Genomic DNA, 24095 nt, shown 5'->3' on the forward strand with positions numbered 1-24095 from the left:
AAAGCAAGTAGTTGCAAAACCAATGAATCAAATCTTCCATCAATTTTAATTTATTATTTTATTGGGTGATTCAGGAATGGCTGGAGTCTGGAAGGGACATCCAGGCATGGCAGCGGTCTTTTTCAAAAAATAGATTCATAGAAAATTCTATTCATTGGTTTTGCAACTACTTGCCTTTGCAAGTAGTTGCAACATCATTGAATCAAATCTTTTATCAATAAAAAACCAACACATGTACCCATAGGTCGTGCTACAAGCACAAAAGCAGCACTGAGGGGAGGCACCCCTCTGGCATTTGTCCCTCCCCTCCAGAATGATGCGATTCAGATCTGTCATTCCCACTTGTTGAACATTCTTCAGAATCAGTTCTTCTGAAAAGAACCGCTAGGAAACTTGTGTCTGGAAAAATCAGGGGTTTTTTTGGTTTTGGTTTTGCATTTGCCTCACTTTATCATGACAGGAATTGGTCATATTTTGACAAGAACAGGTTTCAAATGGGAACAATGGTCATTTAAACTGATCAGAGATTTGATTTATTTCATAGTAGGAATGCATCCTAAGTTGTATTTAGTCATGCGTTCTTTTGCTGAAAGATGAACGGGAGTTTACTTTGCATCTCTGAGGCAAGTAATAAAGGGAAAACAGGTTACTGTATTCTCAGAAAATCATCCCCCACTTAATGTCTAGTTTAAGACTAATCCAAAAGATTGGGAATGCTGTAGTTTTGAAGCCTGAGCTCTGGCTAAGAAGGTGATATGATTTAAAATGTGTGTGTGTGAAATATTATTGAAAAGGATTTCTCTCTTTATTGTTTCATTCCCAGACTATAATTCTAACTGTAGTACTAAAACAAGAGCTAGAGTGCTACAGAAGCTTGAGCATTGGCCTGTGATTCTAGAGACCAGGGTTCAATTCCTGCTCAAATATGAAGCCCTCTGGGTGACCTTGGGCAAGTCACACTCTCTCAGCCTCAAGGGAAAGCAATGGCAAACCTCCTCAGAACAAATCTTGCCAAGAAAACCTCATGATAGGTTTGCATTAGGGTTGCCATATGTCAGTAATGACTTGAAGATACACAACACAGACAGATACACACAGAGTACTTGAACAGAACTAGAAAGGGATAGTTCAACATTGACAAATGGTGGTATACAAACCTGGCAAGGCACATTATTTCTATTCTATTCCTGTTCCTTATTTAGTTATTTCATTTAAAATATTGTATACCCTACCTTTTACCCTAACAAGGGTCCCATAGGCCATTTCCCTAAGAAAAGAGCAATCTAACAAAATTAAAACTAGAGCCCTAAACATAAAATATTTTTTAAAAGCCTAGCATCACCAGGGATGCATCTAGTCTAATATCTTTCATGATGTTCCACAATAGGGTTGCTTCCACAGAAAGGGTGCTGTCTCATGTTCCCATGATAATATTAATAAACAGTAGAGCCTCTGAAGGCAATCTCAGCTAACATGAGCTAACATTAGCTAACATTCAAATATATACCCACAGTCACAGACTAGAAAAGTTTGCTCTTGAACATTTACAGTCAAGGCACATACACATACTTAATTATGTTAAGGTTCAGAGCACTGGAGGATTTGGGGTACTGGAGGGATACCTAACAGAGGCCTCTTAGGCTATTTCGTTTCTAAATGTTTGTTTCCAGGAAAGGGGTGGGCGTAGAAAGTTGTGGTGGAGAAACAGTGAAAGATTACAAGATGAAAATGATGTCCTCGGGACCCAGTGTAAAATTGTTTGAAAAAGGCAAGGCAATTACAGAATAAAAACTTCATACAGAAGCAACCATCAGGGTTGTTCTCCTAATCCAAAAATCCCAACTAATTAAGTGGAATTATTCAAGTAATCAACCAATTTATAGGTTTGAAAAAACAATAAACTCCAGATTGTGCCAGGTTTCATCCATAGAAACATGGAATTATGACTTAGTTCACCTATAATCCTGTTAGTTGCACTCTGCCTTTGGGCTCAACATGCTGGCTTTTCACCATGGTTTGGTCCCATCCATGCAATTCTGTCCAGCCCACTTCCATAACCAATGATGAAGTGGAGTCACAAGAAGAATTGTGGTGTAGAAAAGAAGCAACATTTCTAGCCCCTCTGAATTGCTAATTTGACTCCCAGCCATCAATCCAAATTGCAGCATATTCTCCATAGTTATAGTCCAGTTTCTCCCCAACTACAAGTCCCATCAAACCCAGTCAGCATGGCCAGTGGCAATGTGCATAAAACCTGAAGGATGATAGGTTGTGAAGAGGTTGTTCCAATAATTTTCAAAACACATAATCTCAGGAGGAGTTTATTAGAATGCTTATCCCTAAACCCTGTTTTTTCCTCTCTTGGCATTTGGACATACTTTGGTTCTCTATGTCCAGTTTAATACAATATCACTCAGAGTGATCTCCTTATTTCAGATGCTCACTAATATTTTTTTAGAGTTCAACAATATGTAGACATGACACTATTGGAGCAGAGATAAGGCTGAGATTGCTGGACAGAAGGAATGGGGAGTCTGTCCCTCTAGATGTTGTTGGACCACAATTCCCTTGAGTCCTCATTTTTAGTTATGCTCACTAGGGCAAATGGGCTGCAGTCCAACAACATCTGGAGGGCCCCATGTTTCTCCTCAATATTGCATAGACAGTTAACTGACTCACATAAACTTGAGTTTTATTCCAGTGACCATTTCTTTGTTTATATTATTCATAGAACCCAACTTATGACATGGCCACCCATCATTTCCTTCCAACAAGATCTACACAGTGCACATGGGATTCTTCTTGCTCGCCTGGAAGACAATGTGTCCAACACTTCTTCCTTCTTTGCAGTATCCTTCCAGCCCACCATCACTATTTTAGAATCACAGAATCATAGAATGGAAGAGACCACAAGGACCATCCATTCCAATCCCCTGATATGGAGGAAAACACAATCAAAATACTCCAAAAAGATGGCCATCCAGCTTATTAAAAAAATCTCCAAAAAGGAAACTTCACCATTTTCTGAGACAGTGTGTTTCACTGTTGAATTGTTCTTACTGTAAGGAAGCTCTTCCTAATTTTAGAGAGTTTAAATGAAATCTCTTTTCCTGTAGTTTGAATCTATTGCTCCATATCCTGTTCTCTGCAGAAACAGAAAACAAGCTTGTTCCATCACCAATATGACATCCTTTCAAATATTTAAATATGACCATCATGTCACCTTTTAACCTTCTTTTCTCCAGGCTGAACAATCTTACCCAATCTTCTGGTGATGGATATCCCAATCCAGCAAAAGAACTAAGGCAACTCTGGTCCTCCCTACGTTTTGAACTTAAGTTCCCAGGAGCTGCAGCCAGTTTGGCCAATAATCAGGAATTCCTGGAGCTGAAGTCCAAAGCATCTGGATGACCAAAGTTTGGGAATCACTGAACTAAGGGCTGGTATGTTCTTCCCCTTTTCTGCCCCTTCTCTGACAAATCACCTCTTTACAACTAGAAGAGATGATACTAAAAATGATCATATTAATTCAAAGGACATTAGGAAAGAGATTTTAAACTCTTTGTTTTTATTTTGCTAAGGGGACATAATATGTGCCACAATTATTTTTTAATGGATATTTTAATGAATTTATGGTAATTGGATTACAAAGGCATGCAATATGCCATGCTGTGGACTGTTTGCTAAAGGATGGAGCATAGTTGTTTATTCATTTCAGCAACTAAGTATACATGATTATCAGGACTAGCAATATAAACATTTGAAATACCCCTTTCCCCAGTTTTAAAAGCTGCTAATTTTGTTTAAAATCATGCATAGAGGTTTGAAAATATACCGCTGGTGGAAAAAGTTAAGACACATTATTTATGACCCTATTAATCATCTGTGGTAGTTGAAATTCACATGGTTGGAAAGTGATCCATAATTAAAAGAGAAGATGTCATTAAAGTCTGCTCAAGAGGAGACCGCAGTCACCCTGGATATAAACTTTATCTTCAGAATTACAAGACATGATTAACAGGGAGGAAAAAGTATTATCTCTTGTTTGAGGCCTCTGACCTTCAGACATGCAAAGAATATATATTTTTGGACTGCAGGCAGCTATGAAGGCGTCCCAGTTGCAAAATGAATATTCTATGTTTCCTAGCAGGGAGAAGAAGAGCTTCAAATCAGAATTTTCAGACAACAAGCTTCTTCTCTTTTGAGTCAGGTTTCTTGGAACCCTCTAGTGATATCAGGCAACAAAGTTATTTTCTAATATCCCCCCCCCTCTCCCGCTACCTCAGATTGTACTTGTAAAACATGAAGCAGTTTTACTGAAACTGGAGGATTTTGTAAAAAATACTGCAAAGGCTTTACAAGGGAACAGCTGGTTTTGTTCCGATTTCTCACTGACAGAGCTCAACATCTCTTTGGCCCAGACACTGAAATACTGTTTTAAATGTGACTTGGAAAAACAGAGGCTGAAGCAGTATAGGAGAACTTTCCCAAAACTCTGGTGGAAAAGATGTGAGGGTATATGGGTGGGTGTTGTGTGTATACCTTGTCATTGTTTTGTGTCTTCAAGGTGTTTGTGACTTATGGAGGCCCTGAGGTGAACTCATTATAGAGTTTTCTTGACAAGATTTGTTCAGAGTGGGGGTTCTCTTTGCCTTTTTCTGAGCCTGAGAGAGTATGACTTGCCCAAGGTGGGTTTCCGTGGCCAGGTGGAATTTGAACCCTGGTCTTCAAAGTCATAGTCCAATGCTCAAATAACTACATGGTGCTGACTCTCCCTCCAACATTTCACAGAAAAATGGGACACATGTGGCCAAGCGACATCAGAGTGTGATGAAGATTGTAAAAGTTATTAATGAGGAAGAACACACAAGCTTTGAAAGGATGAAGCCATTTGCCTTTGCTGGAGCATACTGGGAAGGGTAAGACCCATCTTCTCCTCTCCTCCTCACTCCCTGTTGAGTTAAATAAGTGCTTTAAATTCAGTTTGCAGCAATTGAAGTAAGTTGAGGAGAAAGGAGGAAAGCGGAGGAGAGAAAAACAAGGACATTTTTAAAACAATTAAAAAAGTAGGACAGTAGAGGATTAATCAGGACTGTCTGCAAAATCAGGACAGCTGGAGACTATGGTCTATGGTATGCAGGCATTTACTCCATGATGGAAGTAGACAAGTATTTAAAAGCTTTTGGCAGAATGAAGTGCAATGACAGCTAGTGGCCAAAACTCTCCTTCTCTCTATTGCTGATGCCATGACTGAATCCAGAGTCCCAGAGGTTTTGTTCTTGCTATTTTAGTTTATTTTGATTGGTTTCAAATTTTATAATGGTTTGGTTGCTTTTTAACTTTTGAACTAATTACTTTTTTTATTGTTGAAAGCCAGCTTGACTCCCAAACTGGGAAAAAGACAGGATATAGATAATTGAATGAAATAATAATAATAATAATAATAATAATAATAATAATAATAAGTTGCCACAATGTGCCATCAGGGTGGGTAATCAATGATATCCATTCTTGAACAGGATGAAGGATACAAAAAAGGGAGCACTTCTGTCTTGAGTGCATGTGTCCCTAGCAGGGGTGGAGAGGGGAGAAAGAAGGGGATTTTCTATGAGTCTCCAAATTTCTAGCATTGCATTAACTCAAAATTCTTGCTAAAATGTTTGGAGGCAGAGTTTAGGCAACCCAAGAAAACAGGCAGGCAAGGGTACCAAGGGAATATGAACATGGCAAATGTAAGAGATCTAGAGGTGAATAATTTTGAATATCTCACTCTCTATAATGCTAAAAATGTGGTGATTGGAAAGAAAGAAAAAACCATGGGGAACAGATTTCTTATTTTGGGGATAAAAACCCTTATTTTGCTACACTCCTCTCCCCATAGCTGCACCCTCAGTCTTTAAGCTAGCCACTGGAGGACTTGGAGCAGTGGCTCCAATTGCAACATTGCTAGTTCAGCCTTGCTGCTAGAGACTCTAGGGAGTCTACGGTTGCATCCCTAGCAAAGCTCTGGGGCCACAACGAACTACAATTCCCAGAATTCCATAGCATTAAGCCAGGGCAGTTAGTGGTGTGAAACTGGGTTATTTCTGCAGTATGTATGAACTCTGGGACTCCTGCCACCATGTGGGGGCTCCTGCCACCATGATTTTCCAACCTTTTGTACCCCAAAGTACATTGTTTGCTAGGAGAGGAGCATGCCAGTGGAGCTACCCAGAGAGCTTTCTCTCTATGATTTTTGTTAACATTTGGGTCAAATATTCTCAAAACCATGAACTTTTGCACAGGCTCAGACCTCTTTGGTATGAGCAGCAGGATGTTTGCATTGCCCTACATAAGCCATTGTGCTCTATCTGGGTGTGCCTTTCGAAAATGTTCAGTCAATGCAAAATGAAGGAGACCAGCATGAGCTAGTATTTTCTTTTCCCACAACAGCCTACTTAGGGGTCTCTTAGGATTTTATCATATGGCTGCCATTCTTGCTGCAATCACATTAAGGAAGTGTATGCATAACATTTTGGGAACATTCCCTATTGTATGTGCCATCATTAGCATGATCGGACTGTTGCTGGCCCACATGCACCCTTCAACCCTTGTCCTTTACCCTGTCTCCCTGCTCTATGCCCTACCTAGGAATGACTTTCATTTTTGTGTGTGGTGGGGTTGTTTTTTAATGCAATTTTGAAGTTTTGCTAATACAGCTTAACATGAATGAATAGACTTTTTTAAAACCACAAACTATTCTGGAATAGCAAGGGGGAGGGGAGGGGGAGAGAGGAGGAGAGTCTAACACCACATGAGAATGTAATTCTGAAAGTGCTACAGAAGTAAGTTATAGTTGACTCTCCGAATTTTTATCCATGGATTTAATCATTGACAGGTGGGAAATATGTAAAATATATATATATACAAATACCAATAAGCAAACCTTGATTTTGCTATTTTATGTAAGGGACATCATTTCACTACATCACTGTATTTAATGGGACTTGAACATCTACAGATTTTGGTATCCATGGGGGCTCCTGGAACCAAAACTTAGTGGACTAGCACTATACACAGTGCAATTGGGAACATATTTTCCCCATCAACGGCAAGGTGCTTGGAATTCACGACAGCGACAAGAAGGATATAATACTGTGTGATAGGTATCCCCAAAGGCACTATTATTAAACTTTTATGGTGGCTTAAAAGCAGTGTGTGATAAAATTCTTAAAAGCATTTATTTCTTTGAAACTTGCTGGAAAGGAAGGGAAACTTAATTGTTATGTTTTGGACTCTCTTAAATGTTATATCTGTCTTATCTGTCTTATATTCTCAGCACTGCTGCCATTGTATTGTTTCTGGCTTGCTCTTTTTCAGTGTAGGTGCTATTTTAAACTTCTAATTCACTATGAACATGAATATGTGCATATGACTGGCAGCCTAAAAAATACTTCAACTGAAAATCACCTTTATTGTCAGCTTCACTGTCATCACCATCATCCAAGGTGTTGTCCTTTCTCTCTTAAATCAGGGCAGATTGGAGGGGGATTGCTTGGGAAAACAGAGAAATGGTAATTCTCTTGATTGCAGATACGAAAACCTGCTGGTTGCATTTTTATTGTGCCGCCCAAAATTTCATCCACATGTTCACCTTGCCCATGCTCTGAATCCAGTTGTGAGAAATTTTGTGCATATTTTGGCATGTATTTTTCCTCATGTATGATTTTAATGCATTGATTAAAACATTGTGTACATTTTTCAAACATGTAAACATGGTTGCAGGCATTGATGAGGAAAACCTGATGTCCCAGCTTTCTTCCAAGAATCAAAAACCAAAAGAGACAAGCATTTCTGTTAATCAACTCATAGATCACAAGGTAGCTTCATACATTCAGAAAATGCCAGCTCATGCCAATTTGGTTTTTATTCCTATTCCTTATATTTCCCACTCTGTTCAGTGGGATTGTTCATGGGAAGTCCACAGTGGATTATGCCCTTAAACTCTATACAAGACACTAATGGCTAAGATCATACATCAGAGGACCTTATCACACAGGGAAAATTGGGGGTTTAAACAGCGATTATTCTATGCAAAACGTGATATCACAATTAAGATTTTCACACACATCGCTATTAAACAGGCAATAAACAACAAATCATTTCTGGGATTTCCTCATGAATAATGATACCTAGTCTCAGTTGAGCCCACATCAGGTTGATCTTTGTGTTGCTTCTTCCAGGGACATTACAAGGTAAATAGGTCAACGCAATGCCCATCACATAACCCATCTTTTGTGTCTGATTTTGTAATTCCATGGGAGGACATCCAAGGAGAGTTTAGAAGGTGGTATCTTCCCTTGATTCAGATAGACCACCTCTGTACTAAGCCAGACAGTGCACAGAGACTCCTCACATGTCCCAATAAACTCAGCTGTGAAACTCTTAATGCTGGACTTTTGCTGAGATCAACATTGGAACTAATAAACAAAAGAAAATGTGGGGGTAAGAAGTTGAGATCATAAGAGACAGAGAAAAGGAAAGGGAAAGCAAAAAGAGAATTGTTGGCTGAAAGAAAAATTGGGTTTTCAAACAATTATATAGCTATTTTCTTCTCTTCCAAGCTCAAAATGGGATGGGGGGCAAGGAGCAAAATCAAGGGGTATTTTGCAAAGAATTTTCACCTACCCCACCCCCCCCCCAAATGGCAGAAAATCAATTTATAATCCTGCCAAGTTTGGGGGGGGGAGCTTTGAAGCTATGAAATGATGAACTTTGATATCTGAATCATCCCGTGCTAGAGCATTGTCATGTTCATATAATTTACTATTTAATAATTAACCTTTCTCTCATACATCAATGACATTTTACCTTGCCCATTATTGATTTTTAAACTTGCTTTTTAAAAATTTCAAAACTAAACTGGCATTCATCTATATTACACATCTAAGTAAGATGTGTTTGGCTGTGACTACGTGCCCAACTTTCAATCTTTTTTTGAGACTATTGCCTCAAACTAGCAACAATATTCTTCTTTCCAGTCATCTCACATAATAGCTCCTTTGATAATGGAGAGAATAAAGCAAGAATTCAGCCAAGTGATTCATAACTCTTGTTTTAGAACAAAAACGTGCAGAGCTGTATGAAAACCAAGATTGAACTACATGTCCCATTGTGGTTTGCACAATAAAAGGCCTGTCAGTATTGTGAGGCTTAATAACTGCCCTCACTTAGAACATCCCTGTGTTTTTTATTTTTAAAAAACTAGTCTTATAATTTGATTTTACAAGGCTGCTAGGGAAGTCGGTCTTATAGTCAATACTAAACCATACAGACAAATATAGACAAATATAGACAAATATAGATGTTGCTAGTTTTGCTTCTCTTTATTAAGACAGTGAGATGAGACAAGACAAGAAATGGTGGCCTGGCAAATAAACATGGGTCACGTCCTCATTTTGGACTAAACTGATTGGGTCTATATATTCCCAGCTAGTTAGCAAATGCTCATGGGAATGGATCAGAATGATTACCCTGTGAATTATTTATCATGTAGCAATTTCTAAGATTTCTTTGAGGAGTAACTGATTCCCCCCCCCCCCTTTCCACAGAAGATTGTTTAACTAGAAGGCATCCTGGTGCAATCCAAGACATTTTCTTGCCTAAGGTGATGGACAAGGTGGTGCCTGTGTTCTATACAAAACTCTAATGGACAGCCACTTAAATCTTACTCTAATACTGGTGATGGGATACAAGCTGGCATATACCTGAAAGTAGCAGGATATTTTCAGGGGAAGTGTTCAGACTGTGTGGAATACACCCCTCTGTCCTCCAAGAGAAGGGTTTTTTTATGCCTGCCCAGCCCCTCTTTCTTCCTTGTACAGTACTCTGTTTAGCTGGAAGTTTATTTAGCAGTATCATTATTGACTAAATGGTGAAGACAGATGGCAGAAACACAGATCTTCACTGCAGCAATGTATCTGCAGGAAGTAATGTAATAAGAAATTGAGCTGGGAAAGAATAAAATTACGTTCTAGCTGATCTGACTGTAGCTATGTGTGCCTGCCTGCCGCAGGCATGGTCTACAGCAGATCTATAAATCTGGCAACCAAAATAAAATCATAAAAAGTAGGTGGTGAAAGAAAAAACCTTATTCGTATATGTCTTTTGGAGATGGTTTTAAATGTTTAAACCAACGATTTAAAAAATTTCAGCAAATTTTTTTGGGAAAAGAATGAAGGCACAATCAAATAATGGAAATATTATGAGAGAGAATGCTATTCAGTCCAAAACTGTATCTTCTAAATATGCCTAACATAGTAGATATTCCAACCGAGAAGAAATTTAGAAGACTTTTACTCTATAAGATAGCAGCGGCCAGGATGTTGTATGCACAGAATTGCAGGGGGGGAATAGCAGCACTAGAAGTGTGGCTAATCAGACTAAGAAGTTTATGACACTGAAGAATAAATTGTTTATTGCTGCTGTTTTCAACTCGGGATGCAGGCAGATATTATCACATGGAAAATGCTGCTGATGCCCAGCTGTATCCCACCAAAAATCTGGCTAGAAGCTGTGCTCGGCTGGTTGATTTGCAAAGTTGGGAGTGCCAGCTGAGTCCAGAAGATGTGAAAGTTTGAAATCATAAATAGATTTCTCTAATCAACTTGATCTTTGTCCCAGCTTTTGTTTCCATGATCTCTCTCTCTCTTTGTTCAAATGCAGATGGGGAAGAGACTGGTCCTTTCATGTTGCCCTGTTTAATACCACAGAAATCTATCATGCTGCATTAATCATCAACATTATGATCATCAGGGGACTATAAAGAAGACTTTTAAATATAGTGTTGCTAAACACATTCTTTCACCCTTTCTCCTCCAACGTTGTTGTTGTTGTTGTTGTTGTTGTTGTTGTTGTTGTGTGTTTCAAGTCATTTCTCACTTATAACAACCCTGCAGTGAATTTACTAGGGGGCTTCCTGGGGCTGAGAATATGTGACTCACCCAAGGCCACCCAATGGTTTTTCATGGCCTAGCAGGGAATCTAACCCTGATCTCCAGAATCATAGTCTAATACTTTAACCTTTATGCTGCTCTCAGTACTCCTCGAGTAGGACCACTTTCTAAATTTTTAATTCAGCTAGTTTAACTTTATATTGTTTTGAAAAACTGACTTTTCAATCCTCCTAAGGAGGTCAGAGCATCAGCCACAGTTCTGAAAGACAAGCCTCATATATAAAAATTGACCATAGCAAAGTCCAGTTAGCTTTAACAGTATACAAGCCTCAGGCACCATCTGACTGACATATCTTTCAAACAGCATCTTTTTTGAGTCATCAGCAGTTCCTCCTCCCATCTACTCAGTGAATTATGTAATCAAAGAGCAGCAGAAAGCTTAATAAGTAAACCTACATCAAATTCTGTTTGCTGTACGCTAGCTTTGGCAATTTAATATACTGCAAGAAAGGTAAATCAAATTTAATTTGCTCTCCAGATACCACCCGGCTAGCATGGATGAGACACAAGGTGAAATTAGAGATACTTAGTAATGATGCATGTCCTGGGAATTCTAGAACCTCTGGTAAAATGCCCTTAAATACTTGCAGTACATTTGGATTCTCCTATGTGGTGCAAAGCTTCCCTCTTCAAAGACCCTCCCATCATTACAAATGCAACTCACAGAACTGATGTTCCCACAACGTATCAAAAGCAAACAAACATAAATAAATCATCAATTTATCAGAGATGCTCTAAGCACAGCTTCGCATCCATAAAAAGATAAGTATTCAGGAATATTACTTTTGGCATCTCCCCATATGGCTCATGGTAACACATTGCCCACCCCCAACCTCTCATTTCTAGCAGATGATATTGAGAATGCAAAATTAACATTGGCCAGAATGCTCATCAGTAGGTAGGTATATGTGTGTGTCTGTGTGTCTCTGTGTGTGTACGCGCACACACACACAAACACACACACACATCTTCCATGGTGAGATAAACAGGAAGGGAGAAATTGAAAGGCACCTGAGGAACGCTCATCCATTTTGATTGAAAAATCCCAGATTTTATTCCTGTTCTTTCCAAAATAAATCGGCCTGGAGAGTTGGTATATAAAGTTTCTGGTAGTACCAGAAGCTGACAGAAAATATTTTTGGATAAATAAAACATGGAGGTCTCTAAAATAGAATTAGAAAGAACAGGAACAAAGTCATGGACTTTCTGGCCATATACCTGAAACTGAGAAAACCTAGACTCAATCTGGGATTTTTCAATCAATCCTGTTGCCGGGCTGAGTAATCCTGCTGCACAGTTAAACAAGCCTACACCCTTGCACTGCTATTGTTCATTAACGGTTGAATAATCTTATCCAATCTGTAGATGTACATGATTTTAACTTTCTTAATTTGTCATTAACTATTACATAGTTGTCTATGCTTTACACGTTTATATTATTATTATTATTATTATTATTATTATTATTATTATTATCTATTTCATATTTAAAATGGTTTTAAATTGTTTAAACTGTTCTTATTCTATGTTGCCCTGGTGGGATGTTACATGGTGGGATGTAAATATTTTTTTATTAACAAATGATATACTTTTACCTGGAGGTAGGTTCAACTAAAGTCAAGGAGTTGACTCCTGAGTAGACCATAAAGGGTGATGGTGTTAAGACATATTAGCAACACAACCACCAGAAATGGTCCAAGACATTCTTCTGCCTGGACAGCTGAATCTTGCCTAGCGCTGGAGTAGAGGATTTTTCTTTATTACAAGAGATAACAATTTGCTTCTCATACTCAGATTTTCTTGTTTTCTTTTAGTTTAGTGACAATCCTCACAGTAGCTAAAGAAGGGGAAGGAAGCATAGAAAACATGCTTTCCTACATGGAAAGCAATGTTACGGCACAGAAAATGGTGTGTGTGTGTGTTTTAATGATGTATATTTTAACTTGATTTTAATTTTTCTGACATTTAATTCTGTTTTAACTTTTGTATTTTGTGGTTTTTTAGCAGTATTTTCAAATCATTGTAAGCCTCTTTGAGTCCCAGTCTGGGAAAAAGGTTGGATAGAATTAAATGTTATAATAATAATAGTGGTAATAATAATAATAATAATAATAATAATAATAATAATAATAATAATAATAATAATAATTTGAAATAATAAATAGATTACATTAATCCACTTAACTTTTGTCTTAGATTTTGCTTTCATTATCTCTCTTTCTGTTCAAATGCAGATGGGGAAGAGACTGATCCTTTTATGTTAGCCTGTATAATACTACACACATCTGTCACATTACATTAATCATCAACGTTATGATCATCATGGGAATATTAAGAATACTTTTAAATGCAGTGTTGCTGAACACATCCTGAAGAAGTTTCATGTAGAGATGTGCCAAATATTTGCAAAAGACTTTTTTCCAGGAACATTTCTGTGATTTTTTTCCCCATTTCCTTCATTTTCCCTCCTACGCTACTACTCAAAAAGAGCCAGTTTTTGCATTTTTAATTTTACATAGTTTAACTTTACAATGTTTTCTCCAAATATCCTTTACCATCCACCTCCATCGCAGTGCCTTAGAATGACACTGGGTTGAGGATATTGCAGAGGATGGAAAATGGTACCCAAGTTGCAAAGTGACCTACATCCAAGGGTATTAAAAGAACTGGCAAATATAATCTCAGAACCATTAAGAACTGGAGAACAGGAGAAGTGCCAGCAGACTGGAGAATGTCAAACGTCCCAATCTTCAAAAAGGGAAAAAAGAGGATCCCAGCAATTATCATCCAGTTAGTCTGATCAATACCAGGAAAGATTCTCAAGCAGATCATTAAACAGAGAGTCTGTGAACATTTAGAAAGCAATTCCAAGTTCACAAAAAGTCAAACATGGGTTTCTGAAAAATAAGTCATGCCAGACTAATCTGATCTCCTTTTTTGATAAAATTACCAACTTGGTAGACAAAGGAATATAGCATATCTGGATTTCAGTAAGGGCTTTGACAAGCAACCTCCACCCTTTATATTCTTGCAAACAAGCTAGTCAAATGTGGACTAGACAATGCAACTGTTAGGTGGATTTGTTATTGGCTGACTGGCCGAACCCAAAGGGTGCTCAACAATGGCTCCTTTTCATCCTGGAGATAAGTGACCAGTGGGGTCCCACAGGCCTCTGGCCTGGGCCCAGTGCTATTCAACATCTTTATCAATGACTTGGAGGACAGAATTGGGGGCATACTTATCAAATTTGCAGATGACACCAAATTAGGAGGAGTTGCCAACACCCCAGAGGACAGGATCAAAATTCAAAATGACCTTAATAGATTCTATGGTTGCTGTTGCAGTGGCAGCTTTCAGCATCATCCCCCCCCCTGCACAAAAGAGAAGGAAAAGGAAGATACTGGGGGTACTGTCTACATGAACAGAGAACCTGGAGCAGATTTTGGAAAGTTTCTTCTGCCACTGGTGAACACTCTGTTTCTTTGCCTACAAAGGGAGTAAAGAAATTTGAGCAGATATTTGATACCACATTTACCCATGGATATGTCCCAAGTGGATTCTTTGACCCTTCTGAAAGTGAACCCTACCTTGTCCCGAATCCCTTGCCTCACGTTTTCCCTTTCAGCTTCCATCTTGGCATATTTAGCTTTCCTCTCTTCTTCTTGCTGCCGAAGGGCCTCCTGCCGTTCTTCTTCCTTCTTGGCAGCATCTGGGTCCTTCTCCTCTTCTCCTCCCAGCATCTTCCCCATGTCTTTGGTAGCCCCTAAAAGACAAAAAGTAAAGAGACAATTGAGGAGTGGGATGTGGGAAGGAATACAGTGTTGCTTTTGTAAATAGGGAGCTAGTTCCAAAAGTATCTTTCTAGGAACAGAATATGTCCTTCTACAGGACAAAGTGGGTTTGGGACCCAGGGATGGTTTCTTCATGCATCCTCCCCCTTTCATGTTATCTCCTATTCAAACCTGTATGGTTTTTTATGCAAATAATTTTTATTAAATAGGACCCAAGGTGCACTGAACCAATAAAAAATGCACAGAATTTCTTGTAGTCTCACAGGGGGAGGGGCAGTTGAAAATTTTCATTCTCCTACACAAGAACAAAATAAGTAAAAGTGTGCATCCCAAATTCACAAGTAAGAGACAAATAACCTAATAAAATATTTGCTGTATCCTGTAGATTTCCATATGAAAGAGCCTTGATACATTTGAAAATGACAGAGTGGATTCCAATGTTGAATAGCATTAGCAATTTTATTCATTTTCAGCATGTAAGCCTCAGGTGGGCTGCCCAAAGGCCCTTATGGATCCTTTCCAGCACCTGCAAATTTTCTTCCTTCAAATGGCAAATCCCAGTCCCAGAAATCTTGAGAGGTGTAATTCAAAGGCTAGCTGAGCCTGTTCCAGGCCTTCAATAACCCTTTTCAGAAACTAGCAATGATTGATCAGGTCACTTCCAATTTCTAAAAAGGACTTTTCTGGCTTAAAACAGACCTGGGGTCAAGAATGTCTTAATGGCAACCCTGCCCCTGAGGCTTACGTACAATAAAGGTCAGGATAAACATACAGTTTAAATGCCATAATTTTTTTAAAGAGCATGGAAAAGTTAACGTCACAGAATCCTTCACTGCCCAGGACCAATGGCCATACTGGATGGAGAATACTGGGTGCTACAGTCCAATAAGATAAATCATCTGAACTCCAAGCCAATATACAATTGTTGTTTTTTCTTTGGAAATGGTTATAAAAGATGTCTTTCTCCTGGAAAAATCTCAAAGGCTAGAATGGGGTAGAGGGCTTGGGCAGAGAAGATCTGGATTCATTTTCCTGTACATCCATGAAAACATCTGAGTGGAGCTGGGCAACATAGTTATCTTTCAGCCTAAAATGAATTCCATACAAACAGTATTTTGGTGAATGGATATTTGTGAAAGGGACTGAATCTGCTTACTGGGGCAATACGGAAAGAAAAAGATTGTACATTCTCATTTTTGTTATGACAGATATCTATAGTGCAAAGTTATGAGCCTATATAGTGTTTTCTCAGTGGGAATCCTAGAATAGTTAGAATCATAGAATGGGAAGGGACTTCAAAGATCATCTAGACTAATTCTTTAATCCCAATTAATTTTATAACAAACTGCATTTGTTCTTGGTAAAACCTGCAAACATTTATGAATCTGGCACAATACAGCCTATGCTACTTCATATCAAGGATTTGAAAATGAGACATCCTAGCTCTCATGTGTATCTGCTGTGGAACACAAATTCTCCAATAAGTCAGCCCATATGCTGGCAATATGGAGACATACCCCTAGTTTAGCATTTTCATTTTCTTCCCTAGATATTTCTGAGTCAGTAAAACTACATCAGCTTTATCTCCAGTTAGTTTATCTTCCGTTAGAGCTGCCCCAGCTGTAATGAGGTAAGCTGCTTGGGAAACTGAATTCAGAGATATAGTGACAGAAGAAAAGATATGGTTATTGCTTCTAAGCACTGCTTTATAGGCTATCATTATGCCACAACACAGCCTTAGCCTGGCTGTGTCTGGAAGCTTAGTCAAGGCTGACATTCGGTATTACTTCTAGAGATTCAGGATATAGTCCAGTGAAATTAAAATCAATGGGATAATCCAGCCTTGGTTTAAAGTAGCTGGGCAATCTGGATTCAAGCTTGCCTCCTAGCCCCTTCCAGGTCAGGGTACGGATGGGAATGTGGTAACGTCTCATGGCTCTGATATTTGAATTAAAACAAGGGTGAAGCTCCTTTGTCTTCCAGTCCAGATGGTTTGGCTTATAGTTTCTATCAATTCTACCCAGTGGCCAACTATAAAGGGTTGTCTGGGAACATCTGGAAAGACAAAGTATCCCCACCTCTGTGTTCAACGATCATGCAAGAGGGGAAAAGAGTCAGATGAACTGACAGGCTCAGGCAATTTGGTTCCAGGCTTTGCCTAAGTTAAAGAAACTTGAATGTACCACAGTAGGCACCTTGTCTTTCTAAGAGGGGATTTGGTAGGGTCTTTAGCTCCCTCTCCCCATATACTGAGCTCCAGATAGATTTCCTGTGCAATCCAGCTGTAATGAACATTCACATCTGGCCTGTGGGGTGGAAAATAATACACTGTATAATGAGTACTTTTGTACAATACAAAGCCACTTATTGTTATTACATGCCTTCCAACTTATAGTGACCCTGAAATGAAGTTGTATTTTTTAATTTTAATTTTTTAATTTTTTGTGGAAAGATTTGTTTAGAGGGGGTTTGCCATAGCCTTCCTCTGAAGCTGAGAAAATGTGATTTGCCCAAGGTTATCCAGTGAGTTTCCATGGTCCAGTGGTGATTTGCATTTTGGTCTCCCAGAGTCCTAGTTAAACACTCAAATCACAATGCCAATGGTTTCTTATATGACTACAAAGCCACATATATGCATTTATGTACATAGAAATGTATTCCTTTCTCTCTCTTTCATATGCATCTCTTTCATTATCCTCCATTACTTTCAAAAGTAGCATAGTGGTTAAGATTTTTTGGATTGGGAACACAATGAAGCATTGTCACAGCATAATATTAAATAGTTATCATATTTAAATTGTCTTGAATTAAAATTTTAAACACAACAAGAATTCTTAAAAGGTGTCTTTAAGGGCAGTGTCCAGTTCACATTTTTATTTACATTAGAGATGAAAAAATAAGGAGGGAGATCAGAGACTTTGGAGTTGCCCATCCACCAACAGACTCAACAGACACACAAGTTACCTGGCCAGCCTTCCCCATTAGAGGAAGTTGTATGTAGTATTTCTGTTTAACACACACACACACACACACACACACACACACACACACACACACCTAATTTTGCAATTTTAAGAAAAGCAGTATCTTCTCTTTGTAAGTGGACATCCTAAGAGCAGGAACCTTGAAGTTGCCCATATATAGCAGTGGAACCCACCGGCTGAGCAAGTACAAAGGGCACTATCTTTCCCACTATGGTTAAGTGAAGTGTGTTTCTACATGTTGTACTAATTTGTGTTAGTTTATTTGGTATGAAAATATATGTACAAATCCTGTAACAACTCTAAGACTGAGGAAAAACAAATTCAAGCACAAGCTTTCCTTGGATCCATAAAAGCTTATGCTAAGGATAGCTTTTGTCATTCATTATCAAAGGTGCTACAGAGTTCCTACAGTAAATTAGGGGAATTATTCCTAAATTAACATCTAACCATGTGAATTAGAATATGCAATGTTTATTTGCATTTTACCAATCAAGATCTTCTTTTGTCCAGGGGGGGGGGGGCAATGCCAAAAGGGCAATGGTAGGTACTGCCATCTCTTTGGGCATGGAGGGATTTGCACTTCATATGCAGCAATGAGATTAAAGTGTGGCTCATCTCTCCCAGTTTTGAACAACCTTGTTTAAGTGGCCCCTGGGGACAGACAGCATACTTCCCAGACTTCTCATAGATATTTTTTCCATGTTATCTACAATTGCAAAAGGAAGGTTCTCATTAATCACAGTGACTGCTGTGCTGTGATATGTTGCTAATTGGCAGGGATGTCATGTACTACAAGGCACTCTAATGTTGCATTGTTCAGTAACTACTCTTCAATGCATTACTTGGTGTGCATAGGGAATTTTTTTAAAATCCCCCTTCTTTTGCCATATCTATTTCCATAGGACCTGGTGGTTTCCACTGGATGATAAATCCACTGTAGGCTATGAAGGAACTAGAAAAGATTATACAGAGCAATAGCAGCTTCATTTATATACTGCTTCATACCACATTAAGCAATCTCTAAGTGGTTTACAACTGTAAGCTAATTGCCCCCAACAAGCTGGGTATTCATTTTGGCAACCTCAGAAGGATGCCAGTCTGAGTCGACTCTGAGCATCTGTCTGGGACTGAACTCACAACCTTGTGGTTTGTGAGTGAGTGGCTGAAGTACTGGCATTTAACTACTGCGTCACCAGTAAAAATAGATAACTGAACACTGAAGTTACAGTCATCTAAGCCATTGTATTCCCCATCACCATGTATAGATGTGAGAGCTGGACAAAGAAAAAAGTGGAGAAGAAGAAAATCAACTCATTTGAGATGCATTTCTGGAGAAGAGTGCTGAGAATTCTGTGGACAGCCAAAATACAAGAGGGAGGAGGAGGAGAACAGATCAAGCCAGAAATCTCTTTAGAAACCCAGATGATCAAATTGTGGCTGCTGTACTTTGGCCACATAATTGGAAAGCATGATCATTAGAAAAGATAATAATGCTGGGAATGGTAGAGAGCAATAGAGAGGAAGATTGCATGCCAGATGGATAGACTCAATCAGGGAGGTCACAAGACTGAATTTGCAGGGCCTAAGCAGTGGAGGACGGAAGGTCTTGGAGATATCTGATCCACAGAGTTGCCATGAGTTGGGGTCAACTCAAGAGCACTTAACAACAACAGGTTTTTGTATGGACTGTAAAAGAATTTTCCAAGGAGCTATTAGTAATATATGTTCAGCAACCTGGATAGCTCCCACAAAATAAAAACCTACCCTGGATTCATTCTTCTGTTGTCATCAGAACAACCAGCTGCCACATGTCAATCTGCCTGCCTGTCTATTTGTGCATGCACTGGCACACCTCTGAATTATGTTATTAACAGCTTGTTTTTGGCAGCTCAGCAACAAAAGCCCCAGTGAGTCATTTAGGTTCATCAGAAATCTTTGCAATTTAGAGCAGGTGCCTGGAGAAATAGAAATGATTTTTTTTTCCACTGGTGGTTTGGGAGAATTTTTTTTAAAGCATGTCCCCCCCCCCCCCCCTCAAAAAAAGACAAATTTACCTATATCAGTCTATGGAGCAATTCCCATATGCCTCTGAAGTGGCATGTAATAGTAATTGGAAAACTGTTTCCAAGGTGCTGGGTTTCACAATACTTCATTTAAAAAACATAGTTACACAAATATTCTGCTTTTTCTCTGACATGCACAGATAGTGTGTTTGTGGCTGTATTCTTCTTCACTCACCCTCAAAATAACCCATTATATATATGGAGGCTGGATGGCCATCTGTCGGCGATGCTTTGATCTGGATTTCCTGCATGGCAAGGGGTTGGACTGGATGGCCCTTGCAGTCTGTTCCAACTCTATGATTCTATGATTCAGATTGGGAGTCTAAATACCCAAAAGGCACTAGCTCCTGTCTGAAAATGGAAGCTAAGCAGAGTCAGCTCTGGTTCGTAATTGGATGGGGAACACCATGAGATTGCCATAATTCAACAGCTGATTAGAAGACACACACACACACACACACACACACACAGGTCAGACAGGGAGACAGAATGATTGGTCGAAGGTTTCTCATCCAGCTTCAAGAACTTGACTAAACCTGGATCTTCCCAACTCTAACCCAGCACTTTAACCACTGCATCACACTGACTTCCAGCAACATCAGAGTGAGAAAGATGGTGTTGGTCTCATTTCTTTCCATTACAAGTACTGGATGAAACTTCATAAATGTCAAGCTAGAGATTTCACCAAGATATCAAGGCCTTTTCTTTCCTTCCTGTATGCAGCATTGACAGGTGTACTGAGTCTGAACATGGAGTCCCCAGTTATTGCTAGTAGCTAAAAATTGTGGATAAATGATCAGCCATTCATTTGTCTAATTTTTAAAACCAGTGAATCTTCAGATGTTGTTGGACTGCCACTTCCACCATGCCTCATTCTTACCACTCAAGGCTAGGACTGATAGGAGATGCAGTTCCCAATTGACACTCTCTTTTTGAACTGGTTTACAAACAAAAATCCCAGTGTGGAATTCCAGAACTCTTTTCCCTTTACTTTAATGGATCAATCCATTAAAGGAGAGAAAAGGGAGGTGTTACATAGTATGAAACCAAAGAATGCTGAATGACTTCAGGAATACTTCGCTGGGTCGCTTAAATTTCTTACCAGTCTGTTCCTTAACTTTTGTTACCAGTTTATCGCATATTGTGGAAAGATCTGGTTTATAAAAATGTAAACTGGAATCAACAATGGAATAACTCCAATTAGCTTTACAAAATAAAGTAAAATAAATTCCCAAAGCTGTATCCAAGAGCTTGCAAAAATGCTGAAAGTGAAGAGTGACTCCCAGTAAAACATGGGCTCACAACAAATAAAATAAGATTTTATTATGTCCAGAAAAGGAAAAAATAATAATAAAACAAAACTTATTAGGCAAGGTCAGCAGTTTATAGGAATTTGTCCAAATAACGCCACTTGGGCAATTAAAACAATGCAGTGAAATAAAGGGGGGAAATTTAAAATGAGCTGCAAAGCTCAAAGCAAAAAAGCCATTCATGTCACCCTCTTGAACAGCCCAAAATGTAGGAGATACAGTCCAGCAACATCTGAAGGTCATCAAGCTGTTCACCTCTGATTTAGTGAATTTTAGACAGAGCTTGAAGACATTAATTTGGGGGATTACAGTTTCCAAAATCCATTGATCATATTAGTTAGAGGATTCTAGGAGTCAGCTTCCAAAATCGTAACCTCACTCTGTACTAGACTGGAGAGGACTTTAATCCAGAAATGATGTGCATATATAGGTGGGGGTGAGTTATAGATCTAGAAATTTTAGACACAAAATTAACCCCAAAAACCTGGGTTGACTTATCCAAGGGGCAATGTAAGTACTGTATTTTAACTTTTATCCAAAAAGGAACCATCCTCTGGTGAAAGATGAGGGCTTATTCCCTCCTTGGAGCACCTAAAACAGTGGTTTACTTTCTCATCCATCCAGCCTTTAATGTGAGCTCAAACAGTTATGCCTGCCAGAATTTTGCAACTTCTTTGGCATCATTTTTTCTTTGCTTCATCCTTTATATCCTTTGTTATATGTCCCTAAGTTTAACCTTACTTTAACCTTTAAGTTTGGGACATATCAAAATTCATAATTTTGGTCCCCAAACCTCCCCTTTATATCATAGTTGAATATGTATAGTACCCCCACATACATGCATACACTTTCATTACATAACTTTGTCTTTAATTCTTCCCTACTCCTCCACCCACATTTCATTATCTCTCCAAAGCAGCCAGTATAGATTTTTATTAAAACAAATACCCTTGACATTTTCATGATCAAATGATTATATGACAGCTCTTTTTTTCCCCAAAAGACTATTATGGTTGGACATCTTTTACATGTTTAAGCTTTAACTGAAGGTCAAGAGAGCTTATTAAAAGAAGGAGATGATGCTGGGGCAGGAAAACCTCACCACTGTGCTTTCAAGACTGCTGGAAGGAATAATTACCCATATTTCTCATTTTTAAAAAAACAACACATTTATTCCAGCAGTCTGTTGCTTGGATAAATAGTCATATTCCCTTGCAAAAGAATTTCATTGTTTAGATCTAGCAATGGGCAGATCAGGAACATTGATGGATTTACAAAGTTCCACATTGCAGGTCAAGCCCTTCCATGATGCTTAGTGAGCTTGTAAGGTCCACATGGCAGATTGGGAGATGTGATAAACCATGTCCCATCCCGAAACATACACATATCCTCCCTCTAGCAACAAGAGCCAGAACCTTGTTTGTGACATACACAAGTTTGACTGGGACTTAGGCCCATATATATTTGGACTTTATGGAGGCAGGTATCTAGTGTCTTCTTCCACAAGACCTGAACCGAGGCACACAACAACAGCCAGAGTCTGCCCAGGGCAGCTCCATCTCTCTCTGGCCACTTTGGGAACATACCTAAACTCATTTCAGTTGCTCCTGAGGAAGTTTTGAGGTGCTGCTGAGTACTGTCATTGCCCACCAGCCCACTTGCAAGCTGTGGAATCAGGTTAACACTTTTGTTGCCATGCCTGGAGCACCTCCTAAATACCTCATTGAGTGGACATGAGATTTCCCCAAGGCAACACTAATTATTCTACCTGGCACACATGTTCCTGCCTCTAGTAATATCATCACCGGAGCATATTAAGTAAGCAGCTTCATCAGTGTGTGTGTGTGTGTGTGTGTGTGTGTGTGTGTATATATATATATATATATTCAAAAGACTGAGAGGGTCACCAGTTCATTTCATAGACCAGAGCAAGATCTCTATAAAATTATTGTGTGTCTGTGTGGCTTCAACTTGTCTGTCAACTTATGGCGACCCCATGAATTCCACAGAGTTTTCTTAGGTAAGGAATACTCAGATGTGGTTTTGCTAGTTTCTTCCTAAAATATTATGTTAGTAGGAGGTAATTCTATATGACGATATACATATATATGATGACACATGTGATGCCTTTCTGATCTGCTTTGAGAGCAGTAGTTAGTACAGTTGTCCCTCCATATCCACAGATTGAACTATCCATAGCTTGACAATATTTTATTTTTTAAAAAATCAGAATATATGGACTATCATTTTACTACCCCATTGGATGTAATGGGACTTAGGCATCCATGGATTTTGTTATCTACAGAGGGTTCTGGAACCAAACTCCAGCAGATATCAAGGGCTCACAGCGTTGCACTTACTTTTACGTCATTCAAGGGGCTCACAAACATCATTGAAACAATTTAAACAATAAAAAAAATATCACAATACAATACTGTTCTCCAAGCAGCCACTGTTGCACCTTGCCCCAGCGGACATACTAGCATTTCCCATGAATCGTCTTTGTGTTTTATTCCAGACTTTAAAGAAACTAGCCAAGTTGTTGATTTCATCACCCAAATAGGTTGAGCACCTAGCTAGCTAGCTCTTTTAGTTCAGACTAAAAAAAGAGCAGACCCACCACCCCAGTAGTTTGCTGATATCTACATTACTTGAAAATGAATTCCATGAATTTTAATGAGATACAGCTCTATAATGAGGGTGGGAAAATTTCTTTCACTCCAGAGGCCAAACCAGTTTCTTAGATATTCTCAAGGGCTACATTCTAAGTTGGGAAGAGTCAAAAGCCAGAAAGGTAGTACCAAAAATACCAGCCTATTTTAGAACAGTGGTTCCCAAACTTTGGTCTTCTAGGTGTTTTGGACTTCATCTTCTGGGAGTTGAAGTCCAAAACATTGGGAGAACCAACGTTTGGGAACCACTTCCTTAGAAGATGTACTTTAACATTATAGAA

At 38.9% G+C, this 24095-nt stretch overlaps 1 protein-coding gene across 1 annotated transcript in view; it reads right to left on the minus strand.

The window, feature by feature from the left end:
* Positions 1 to 24095, minus strand: part of CPLX1 (complexin 1) — a 183929-nt gene that overhangs the window by 70893 nt on the left and 88941 nt on the right. The window contains exon 3 of the mRNA XM_042455754.1: positions 14582 to 14757. Coding sequence (XP_042311688.1) covers positions 14582 to 14757 — 176 coding nt within the window. The remainder of the gene's footprint in view (positions 1 to 14581; positions 14758 to 24095) is intronic.

The sequence above is a fragment of the Sceloporus undulatus genome, chromosome 2 (assembly GCF_019175285.1).
Source record: "Sceloporus undulatus isolate JIND9_A2432 ecotype Alabama chromosome 2, SceUnd_v1.1, whole genome shotgun sequence".
NCBI lineage: Eukaryota > Metazoa > Chordata > Lepidosauria > Squamata > Phrynosomatidae > Sceloporus > Sceloporus undulatus.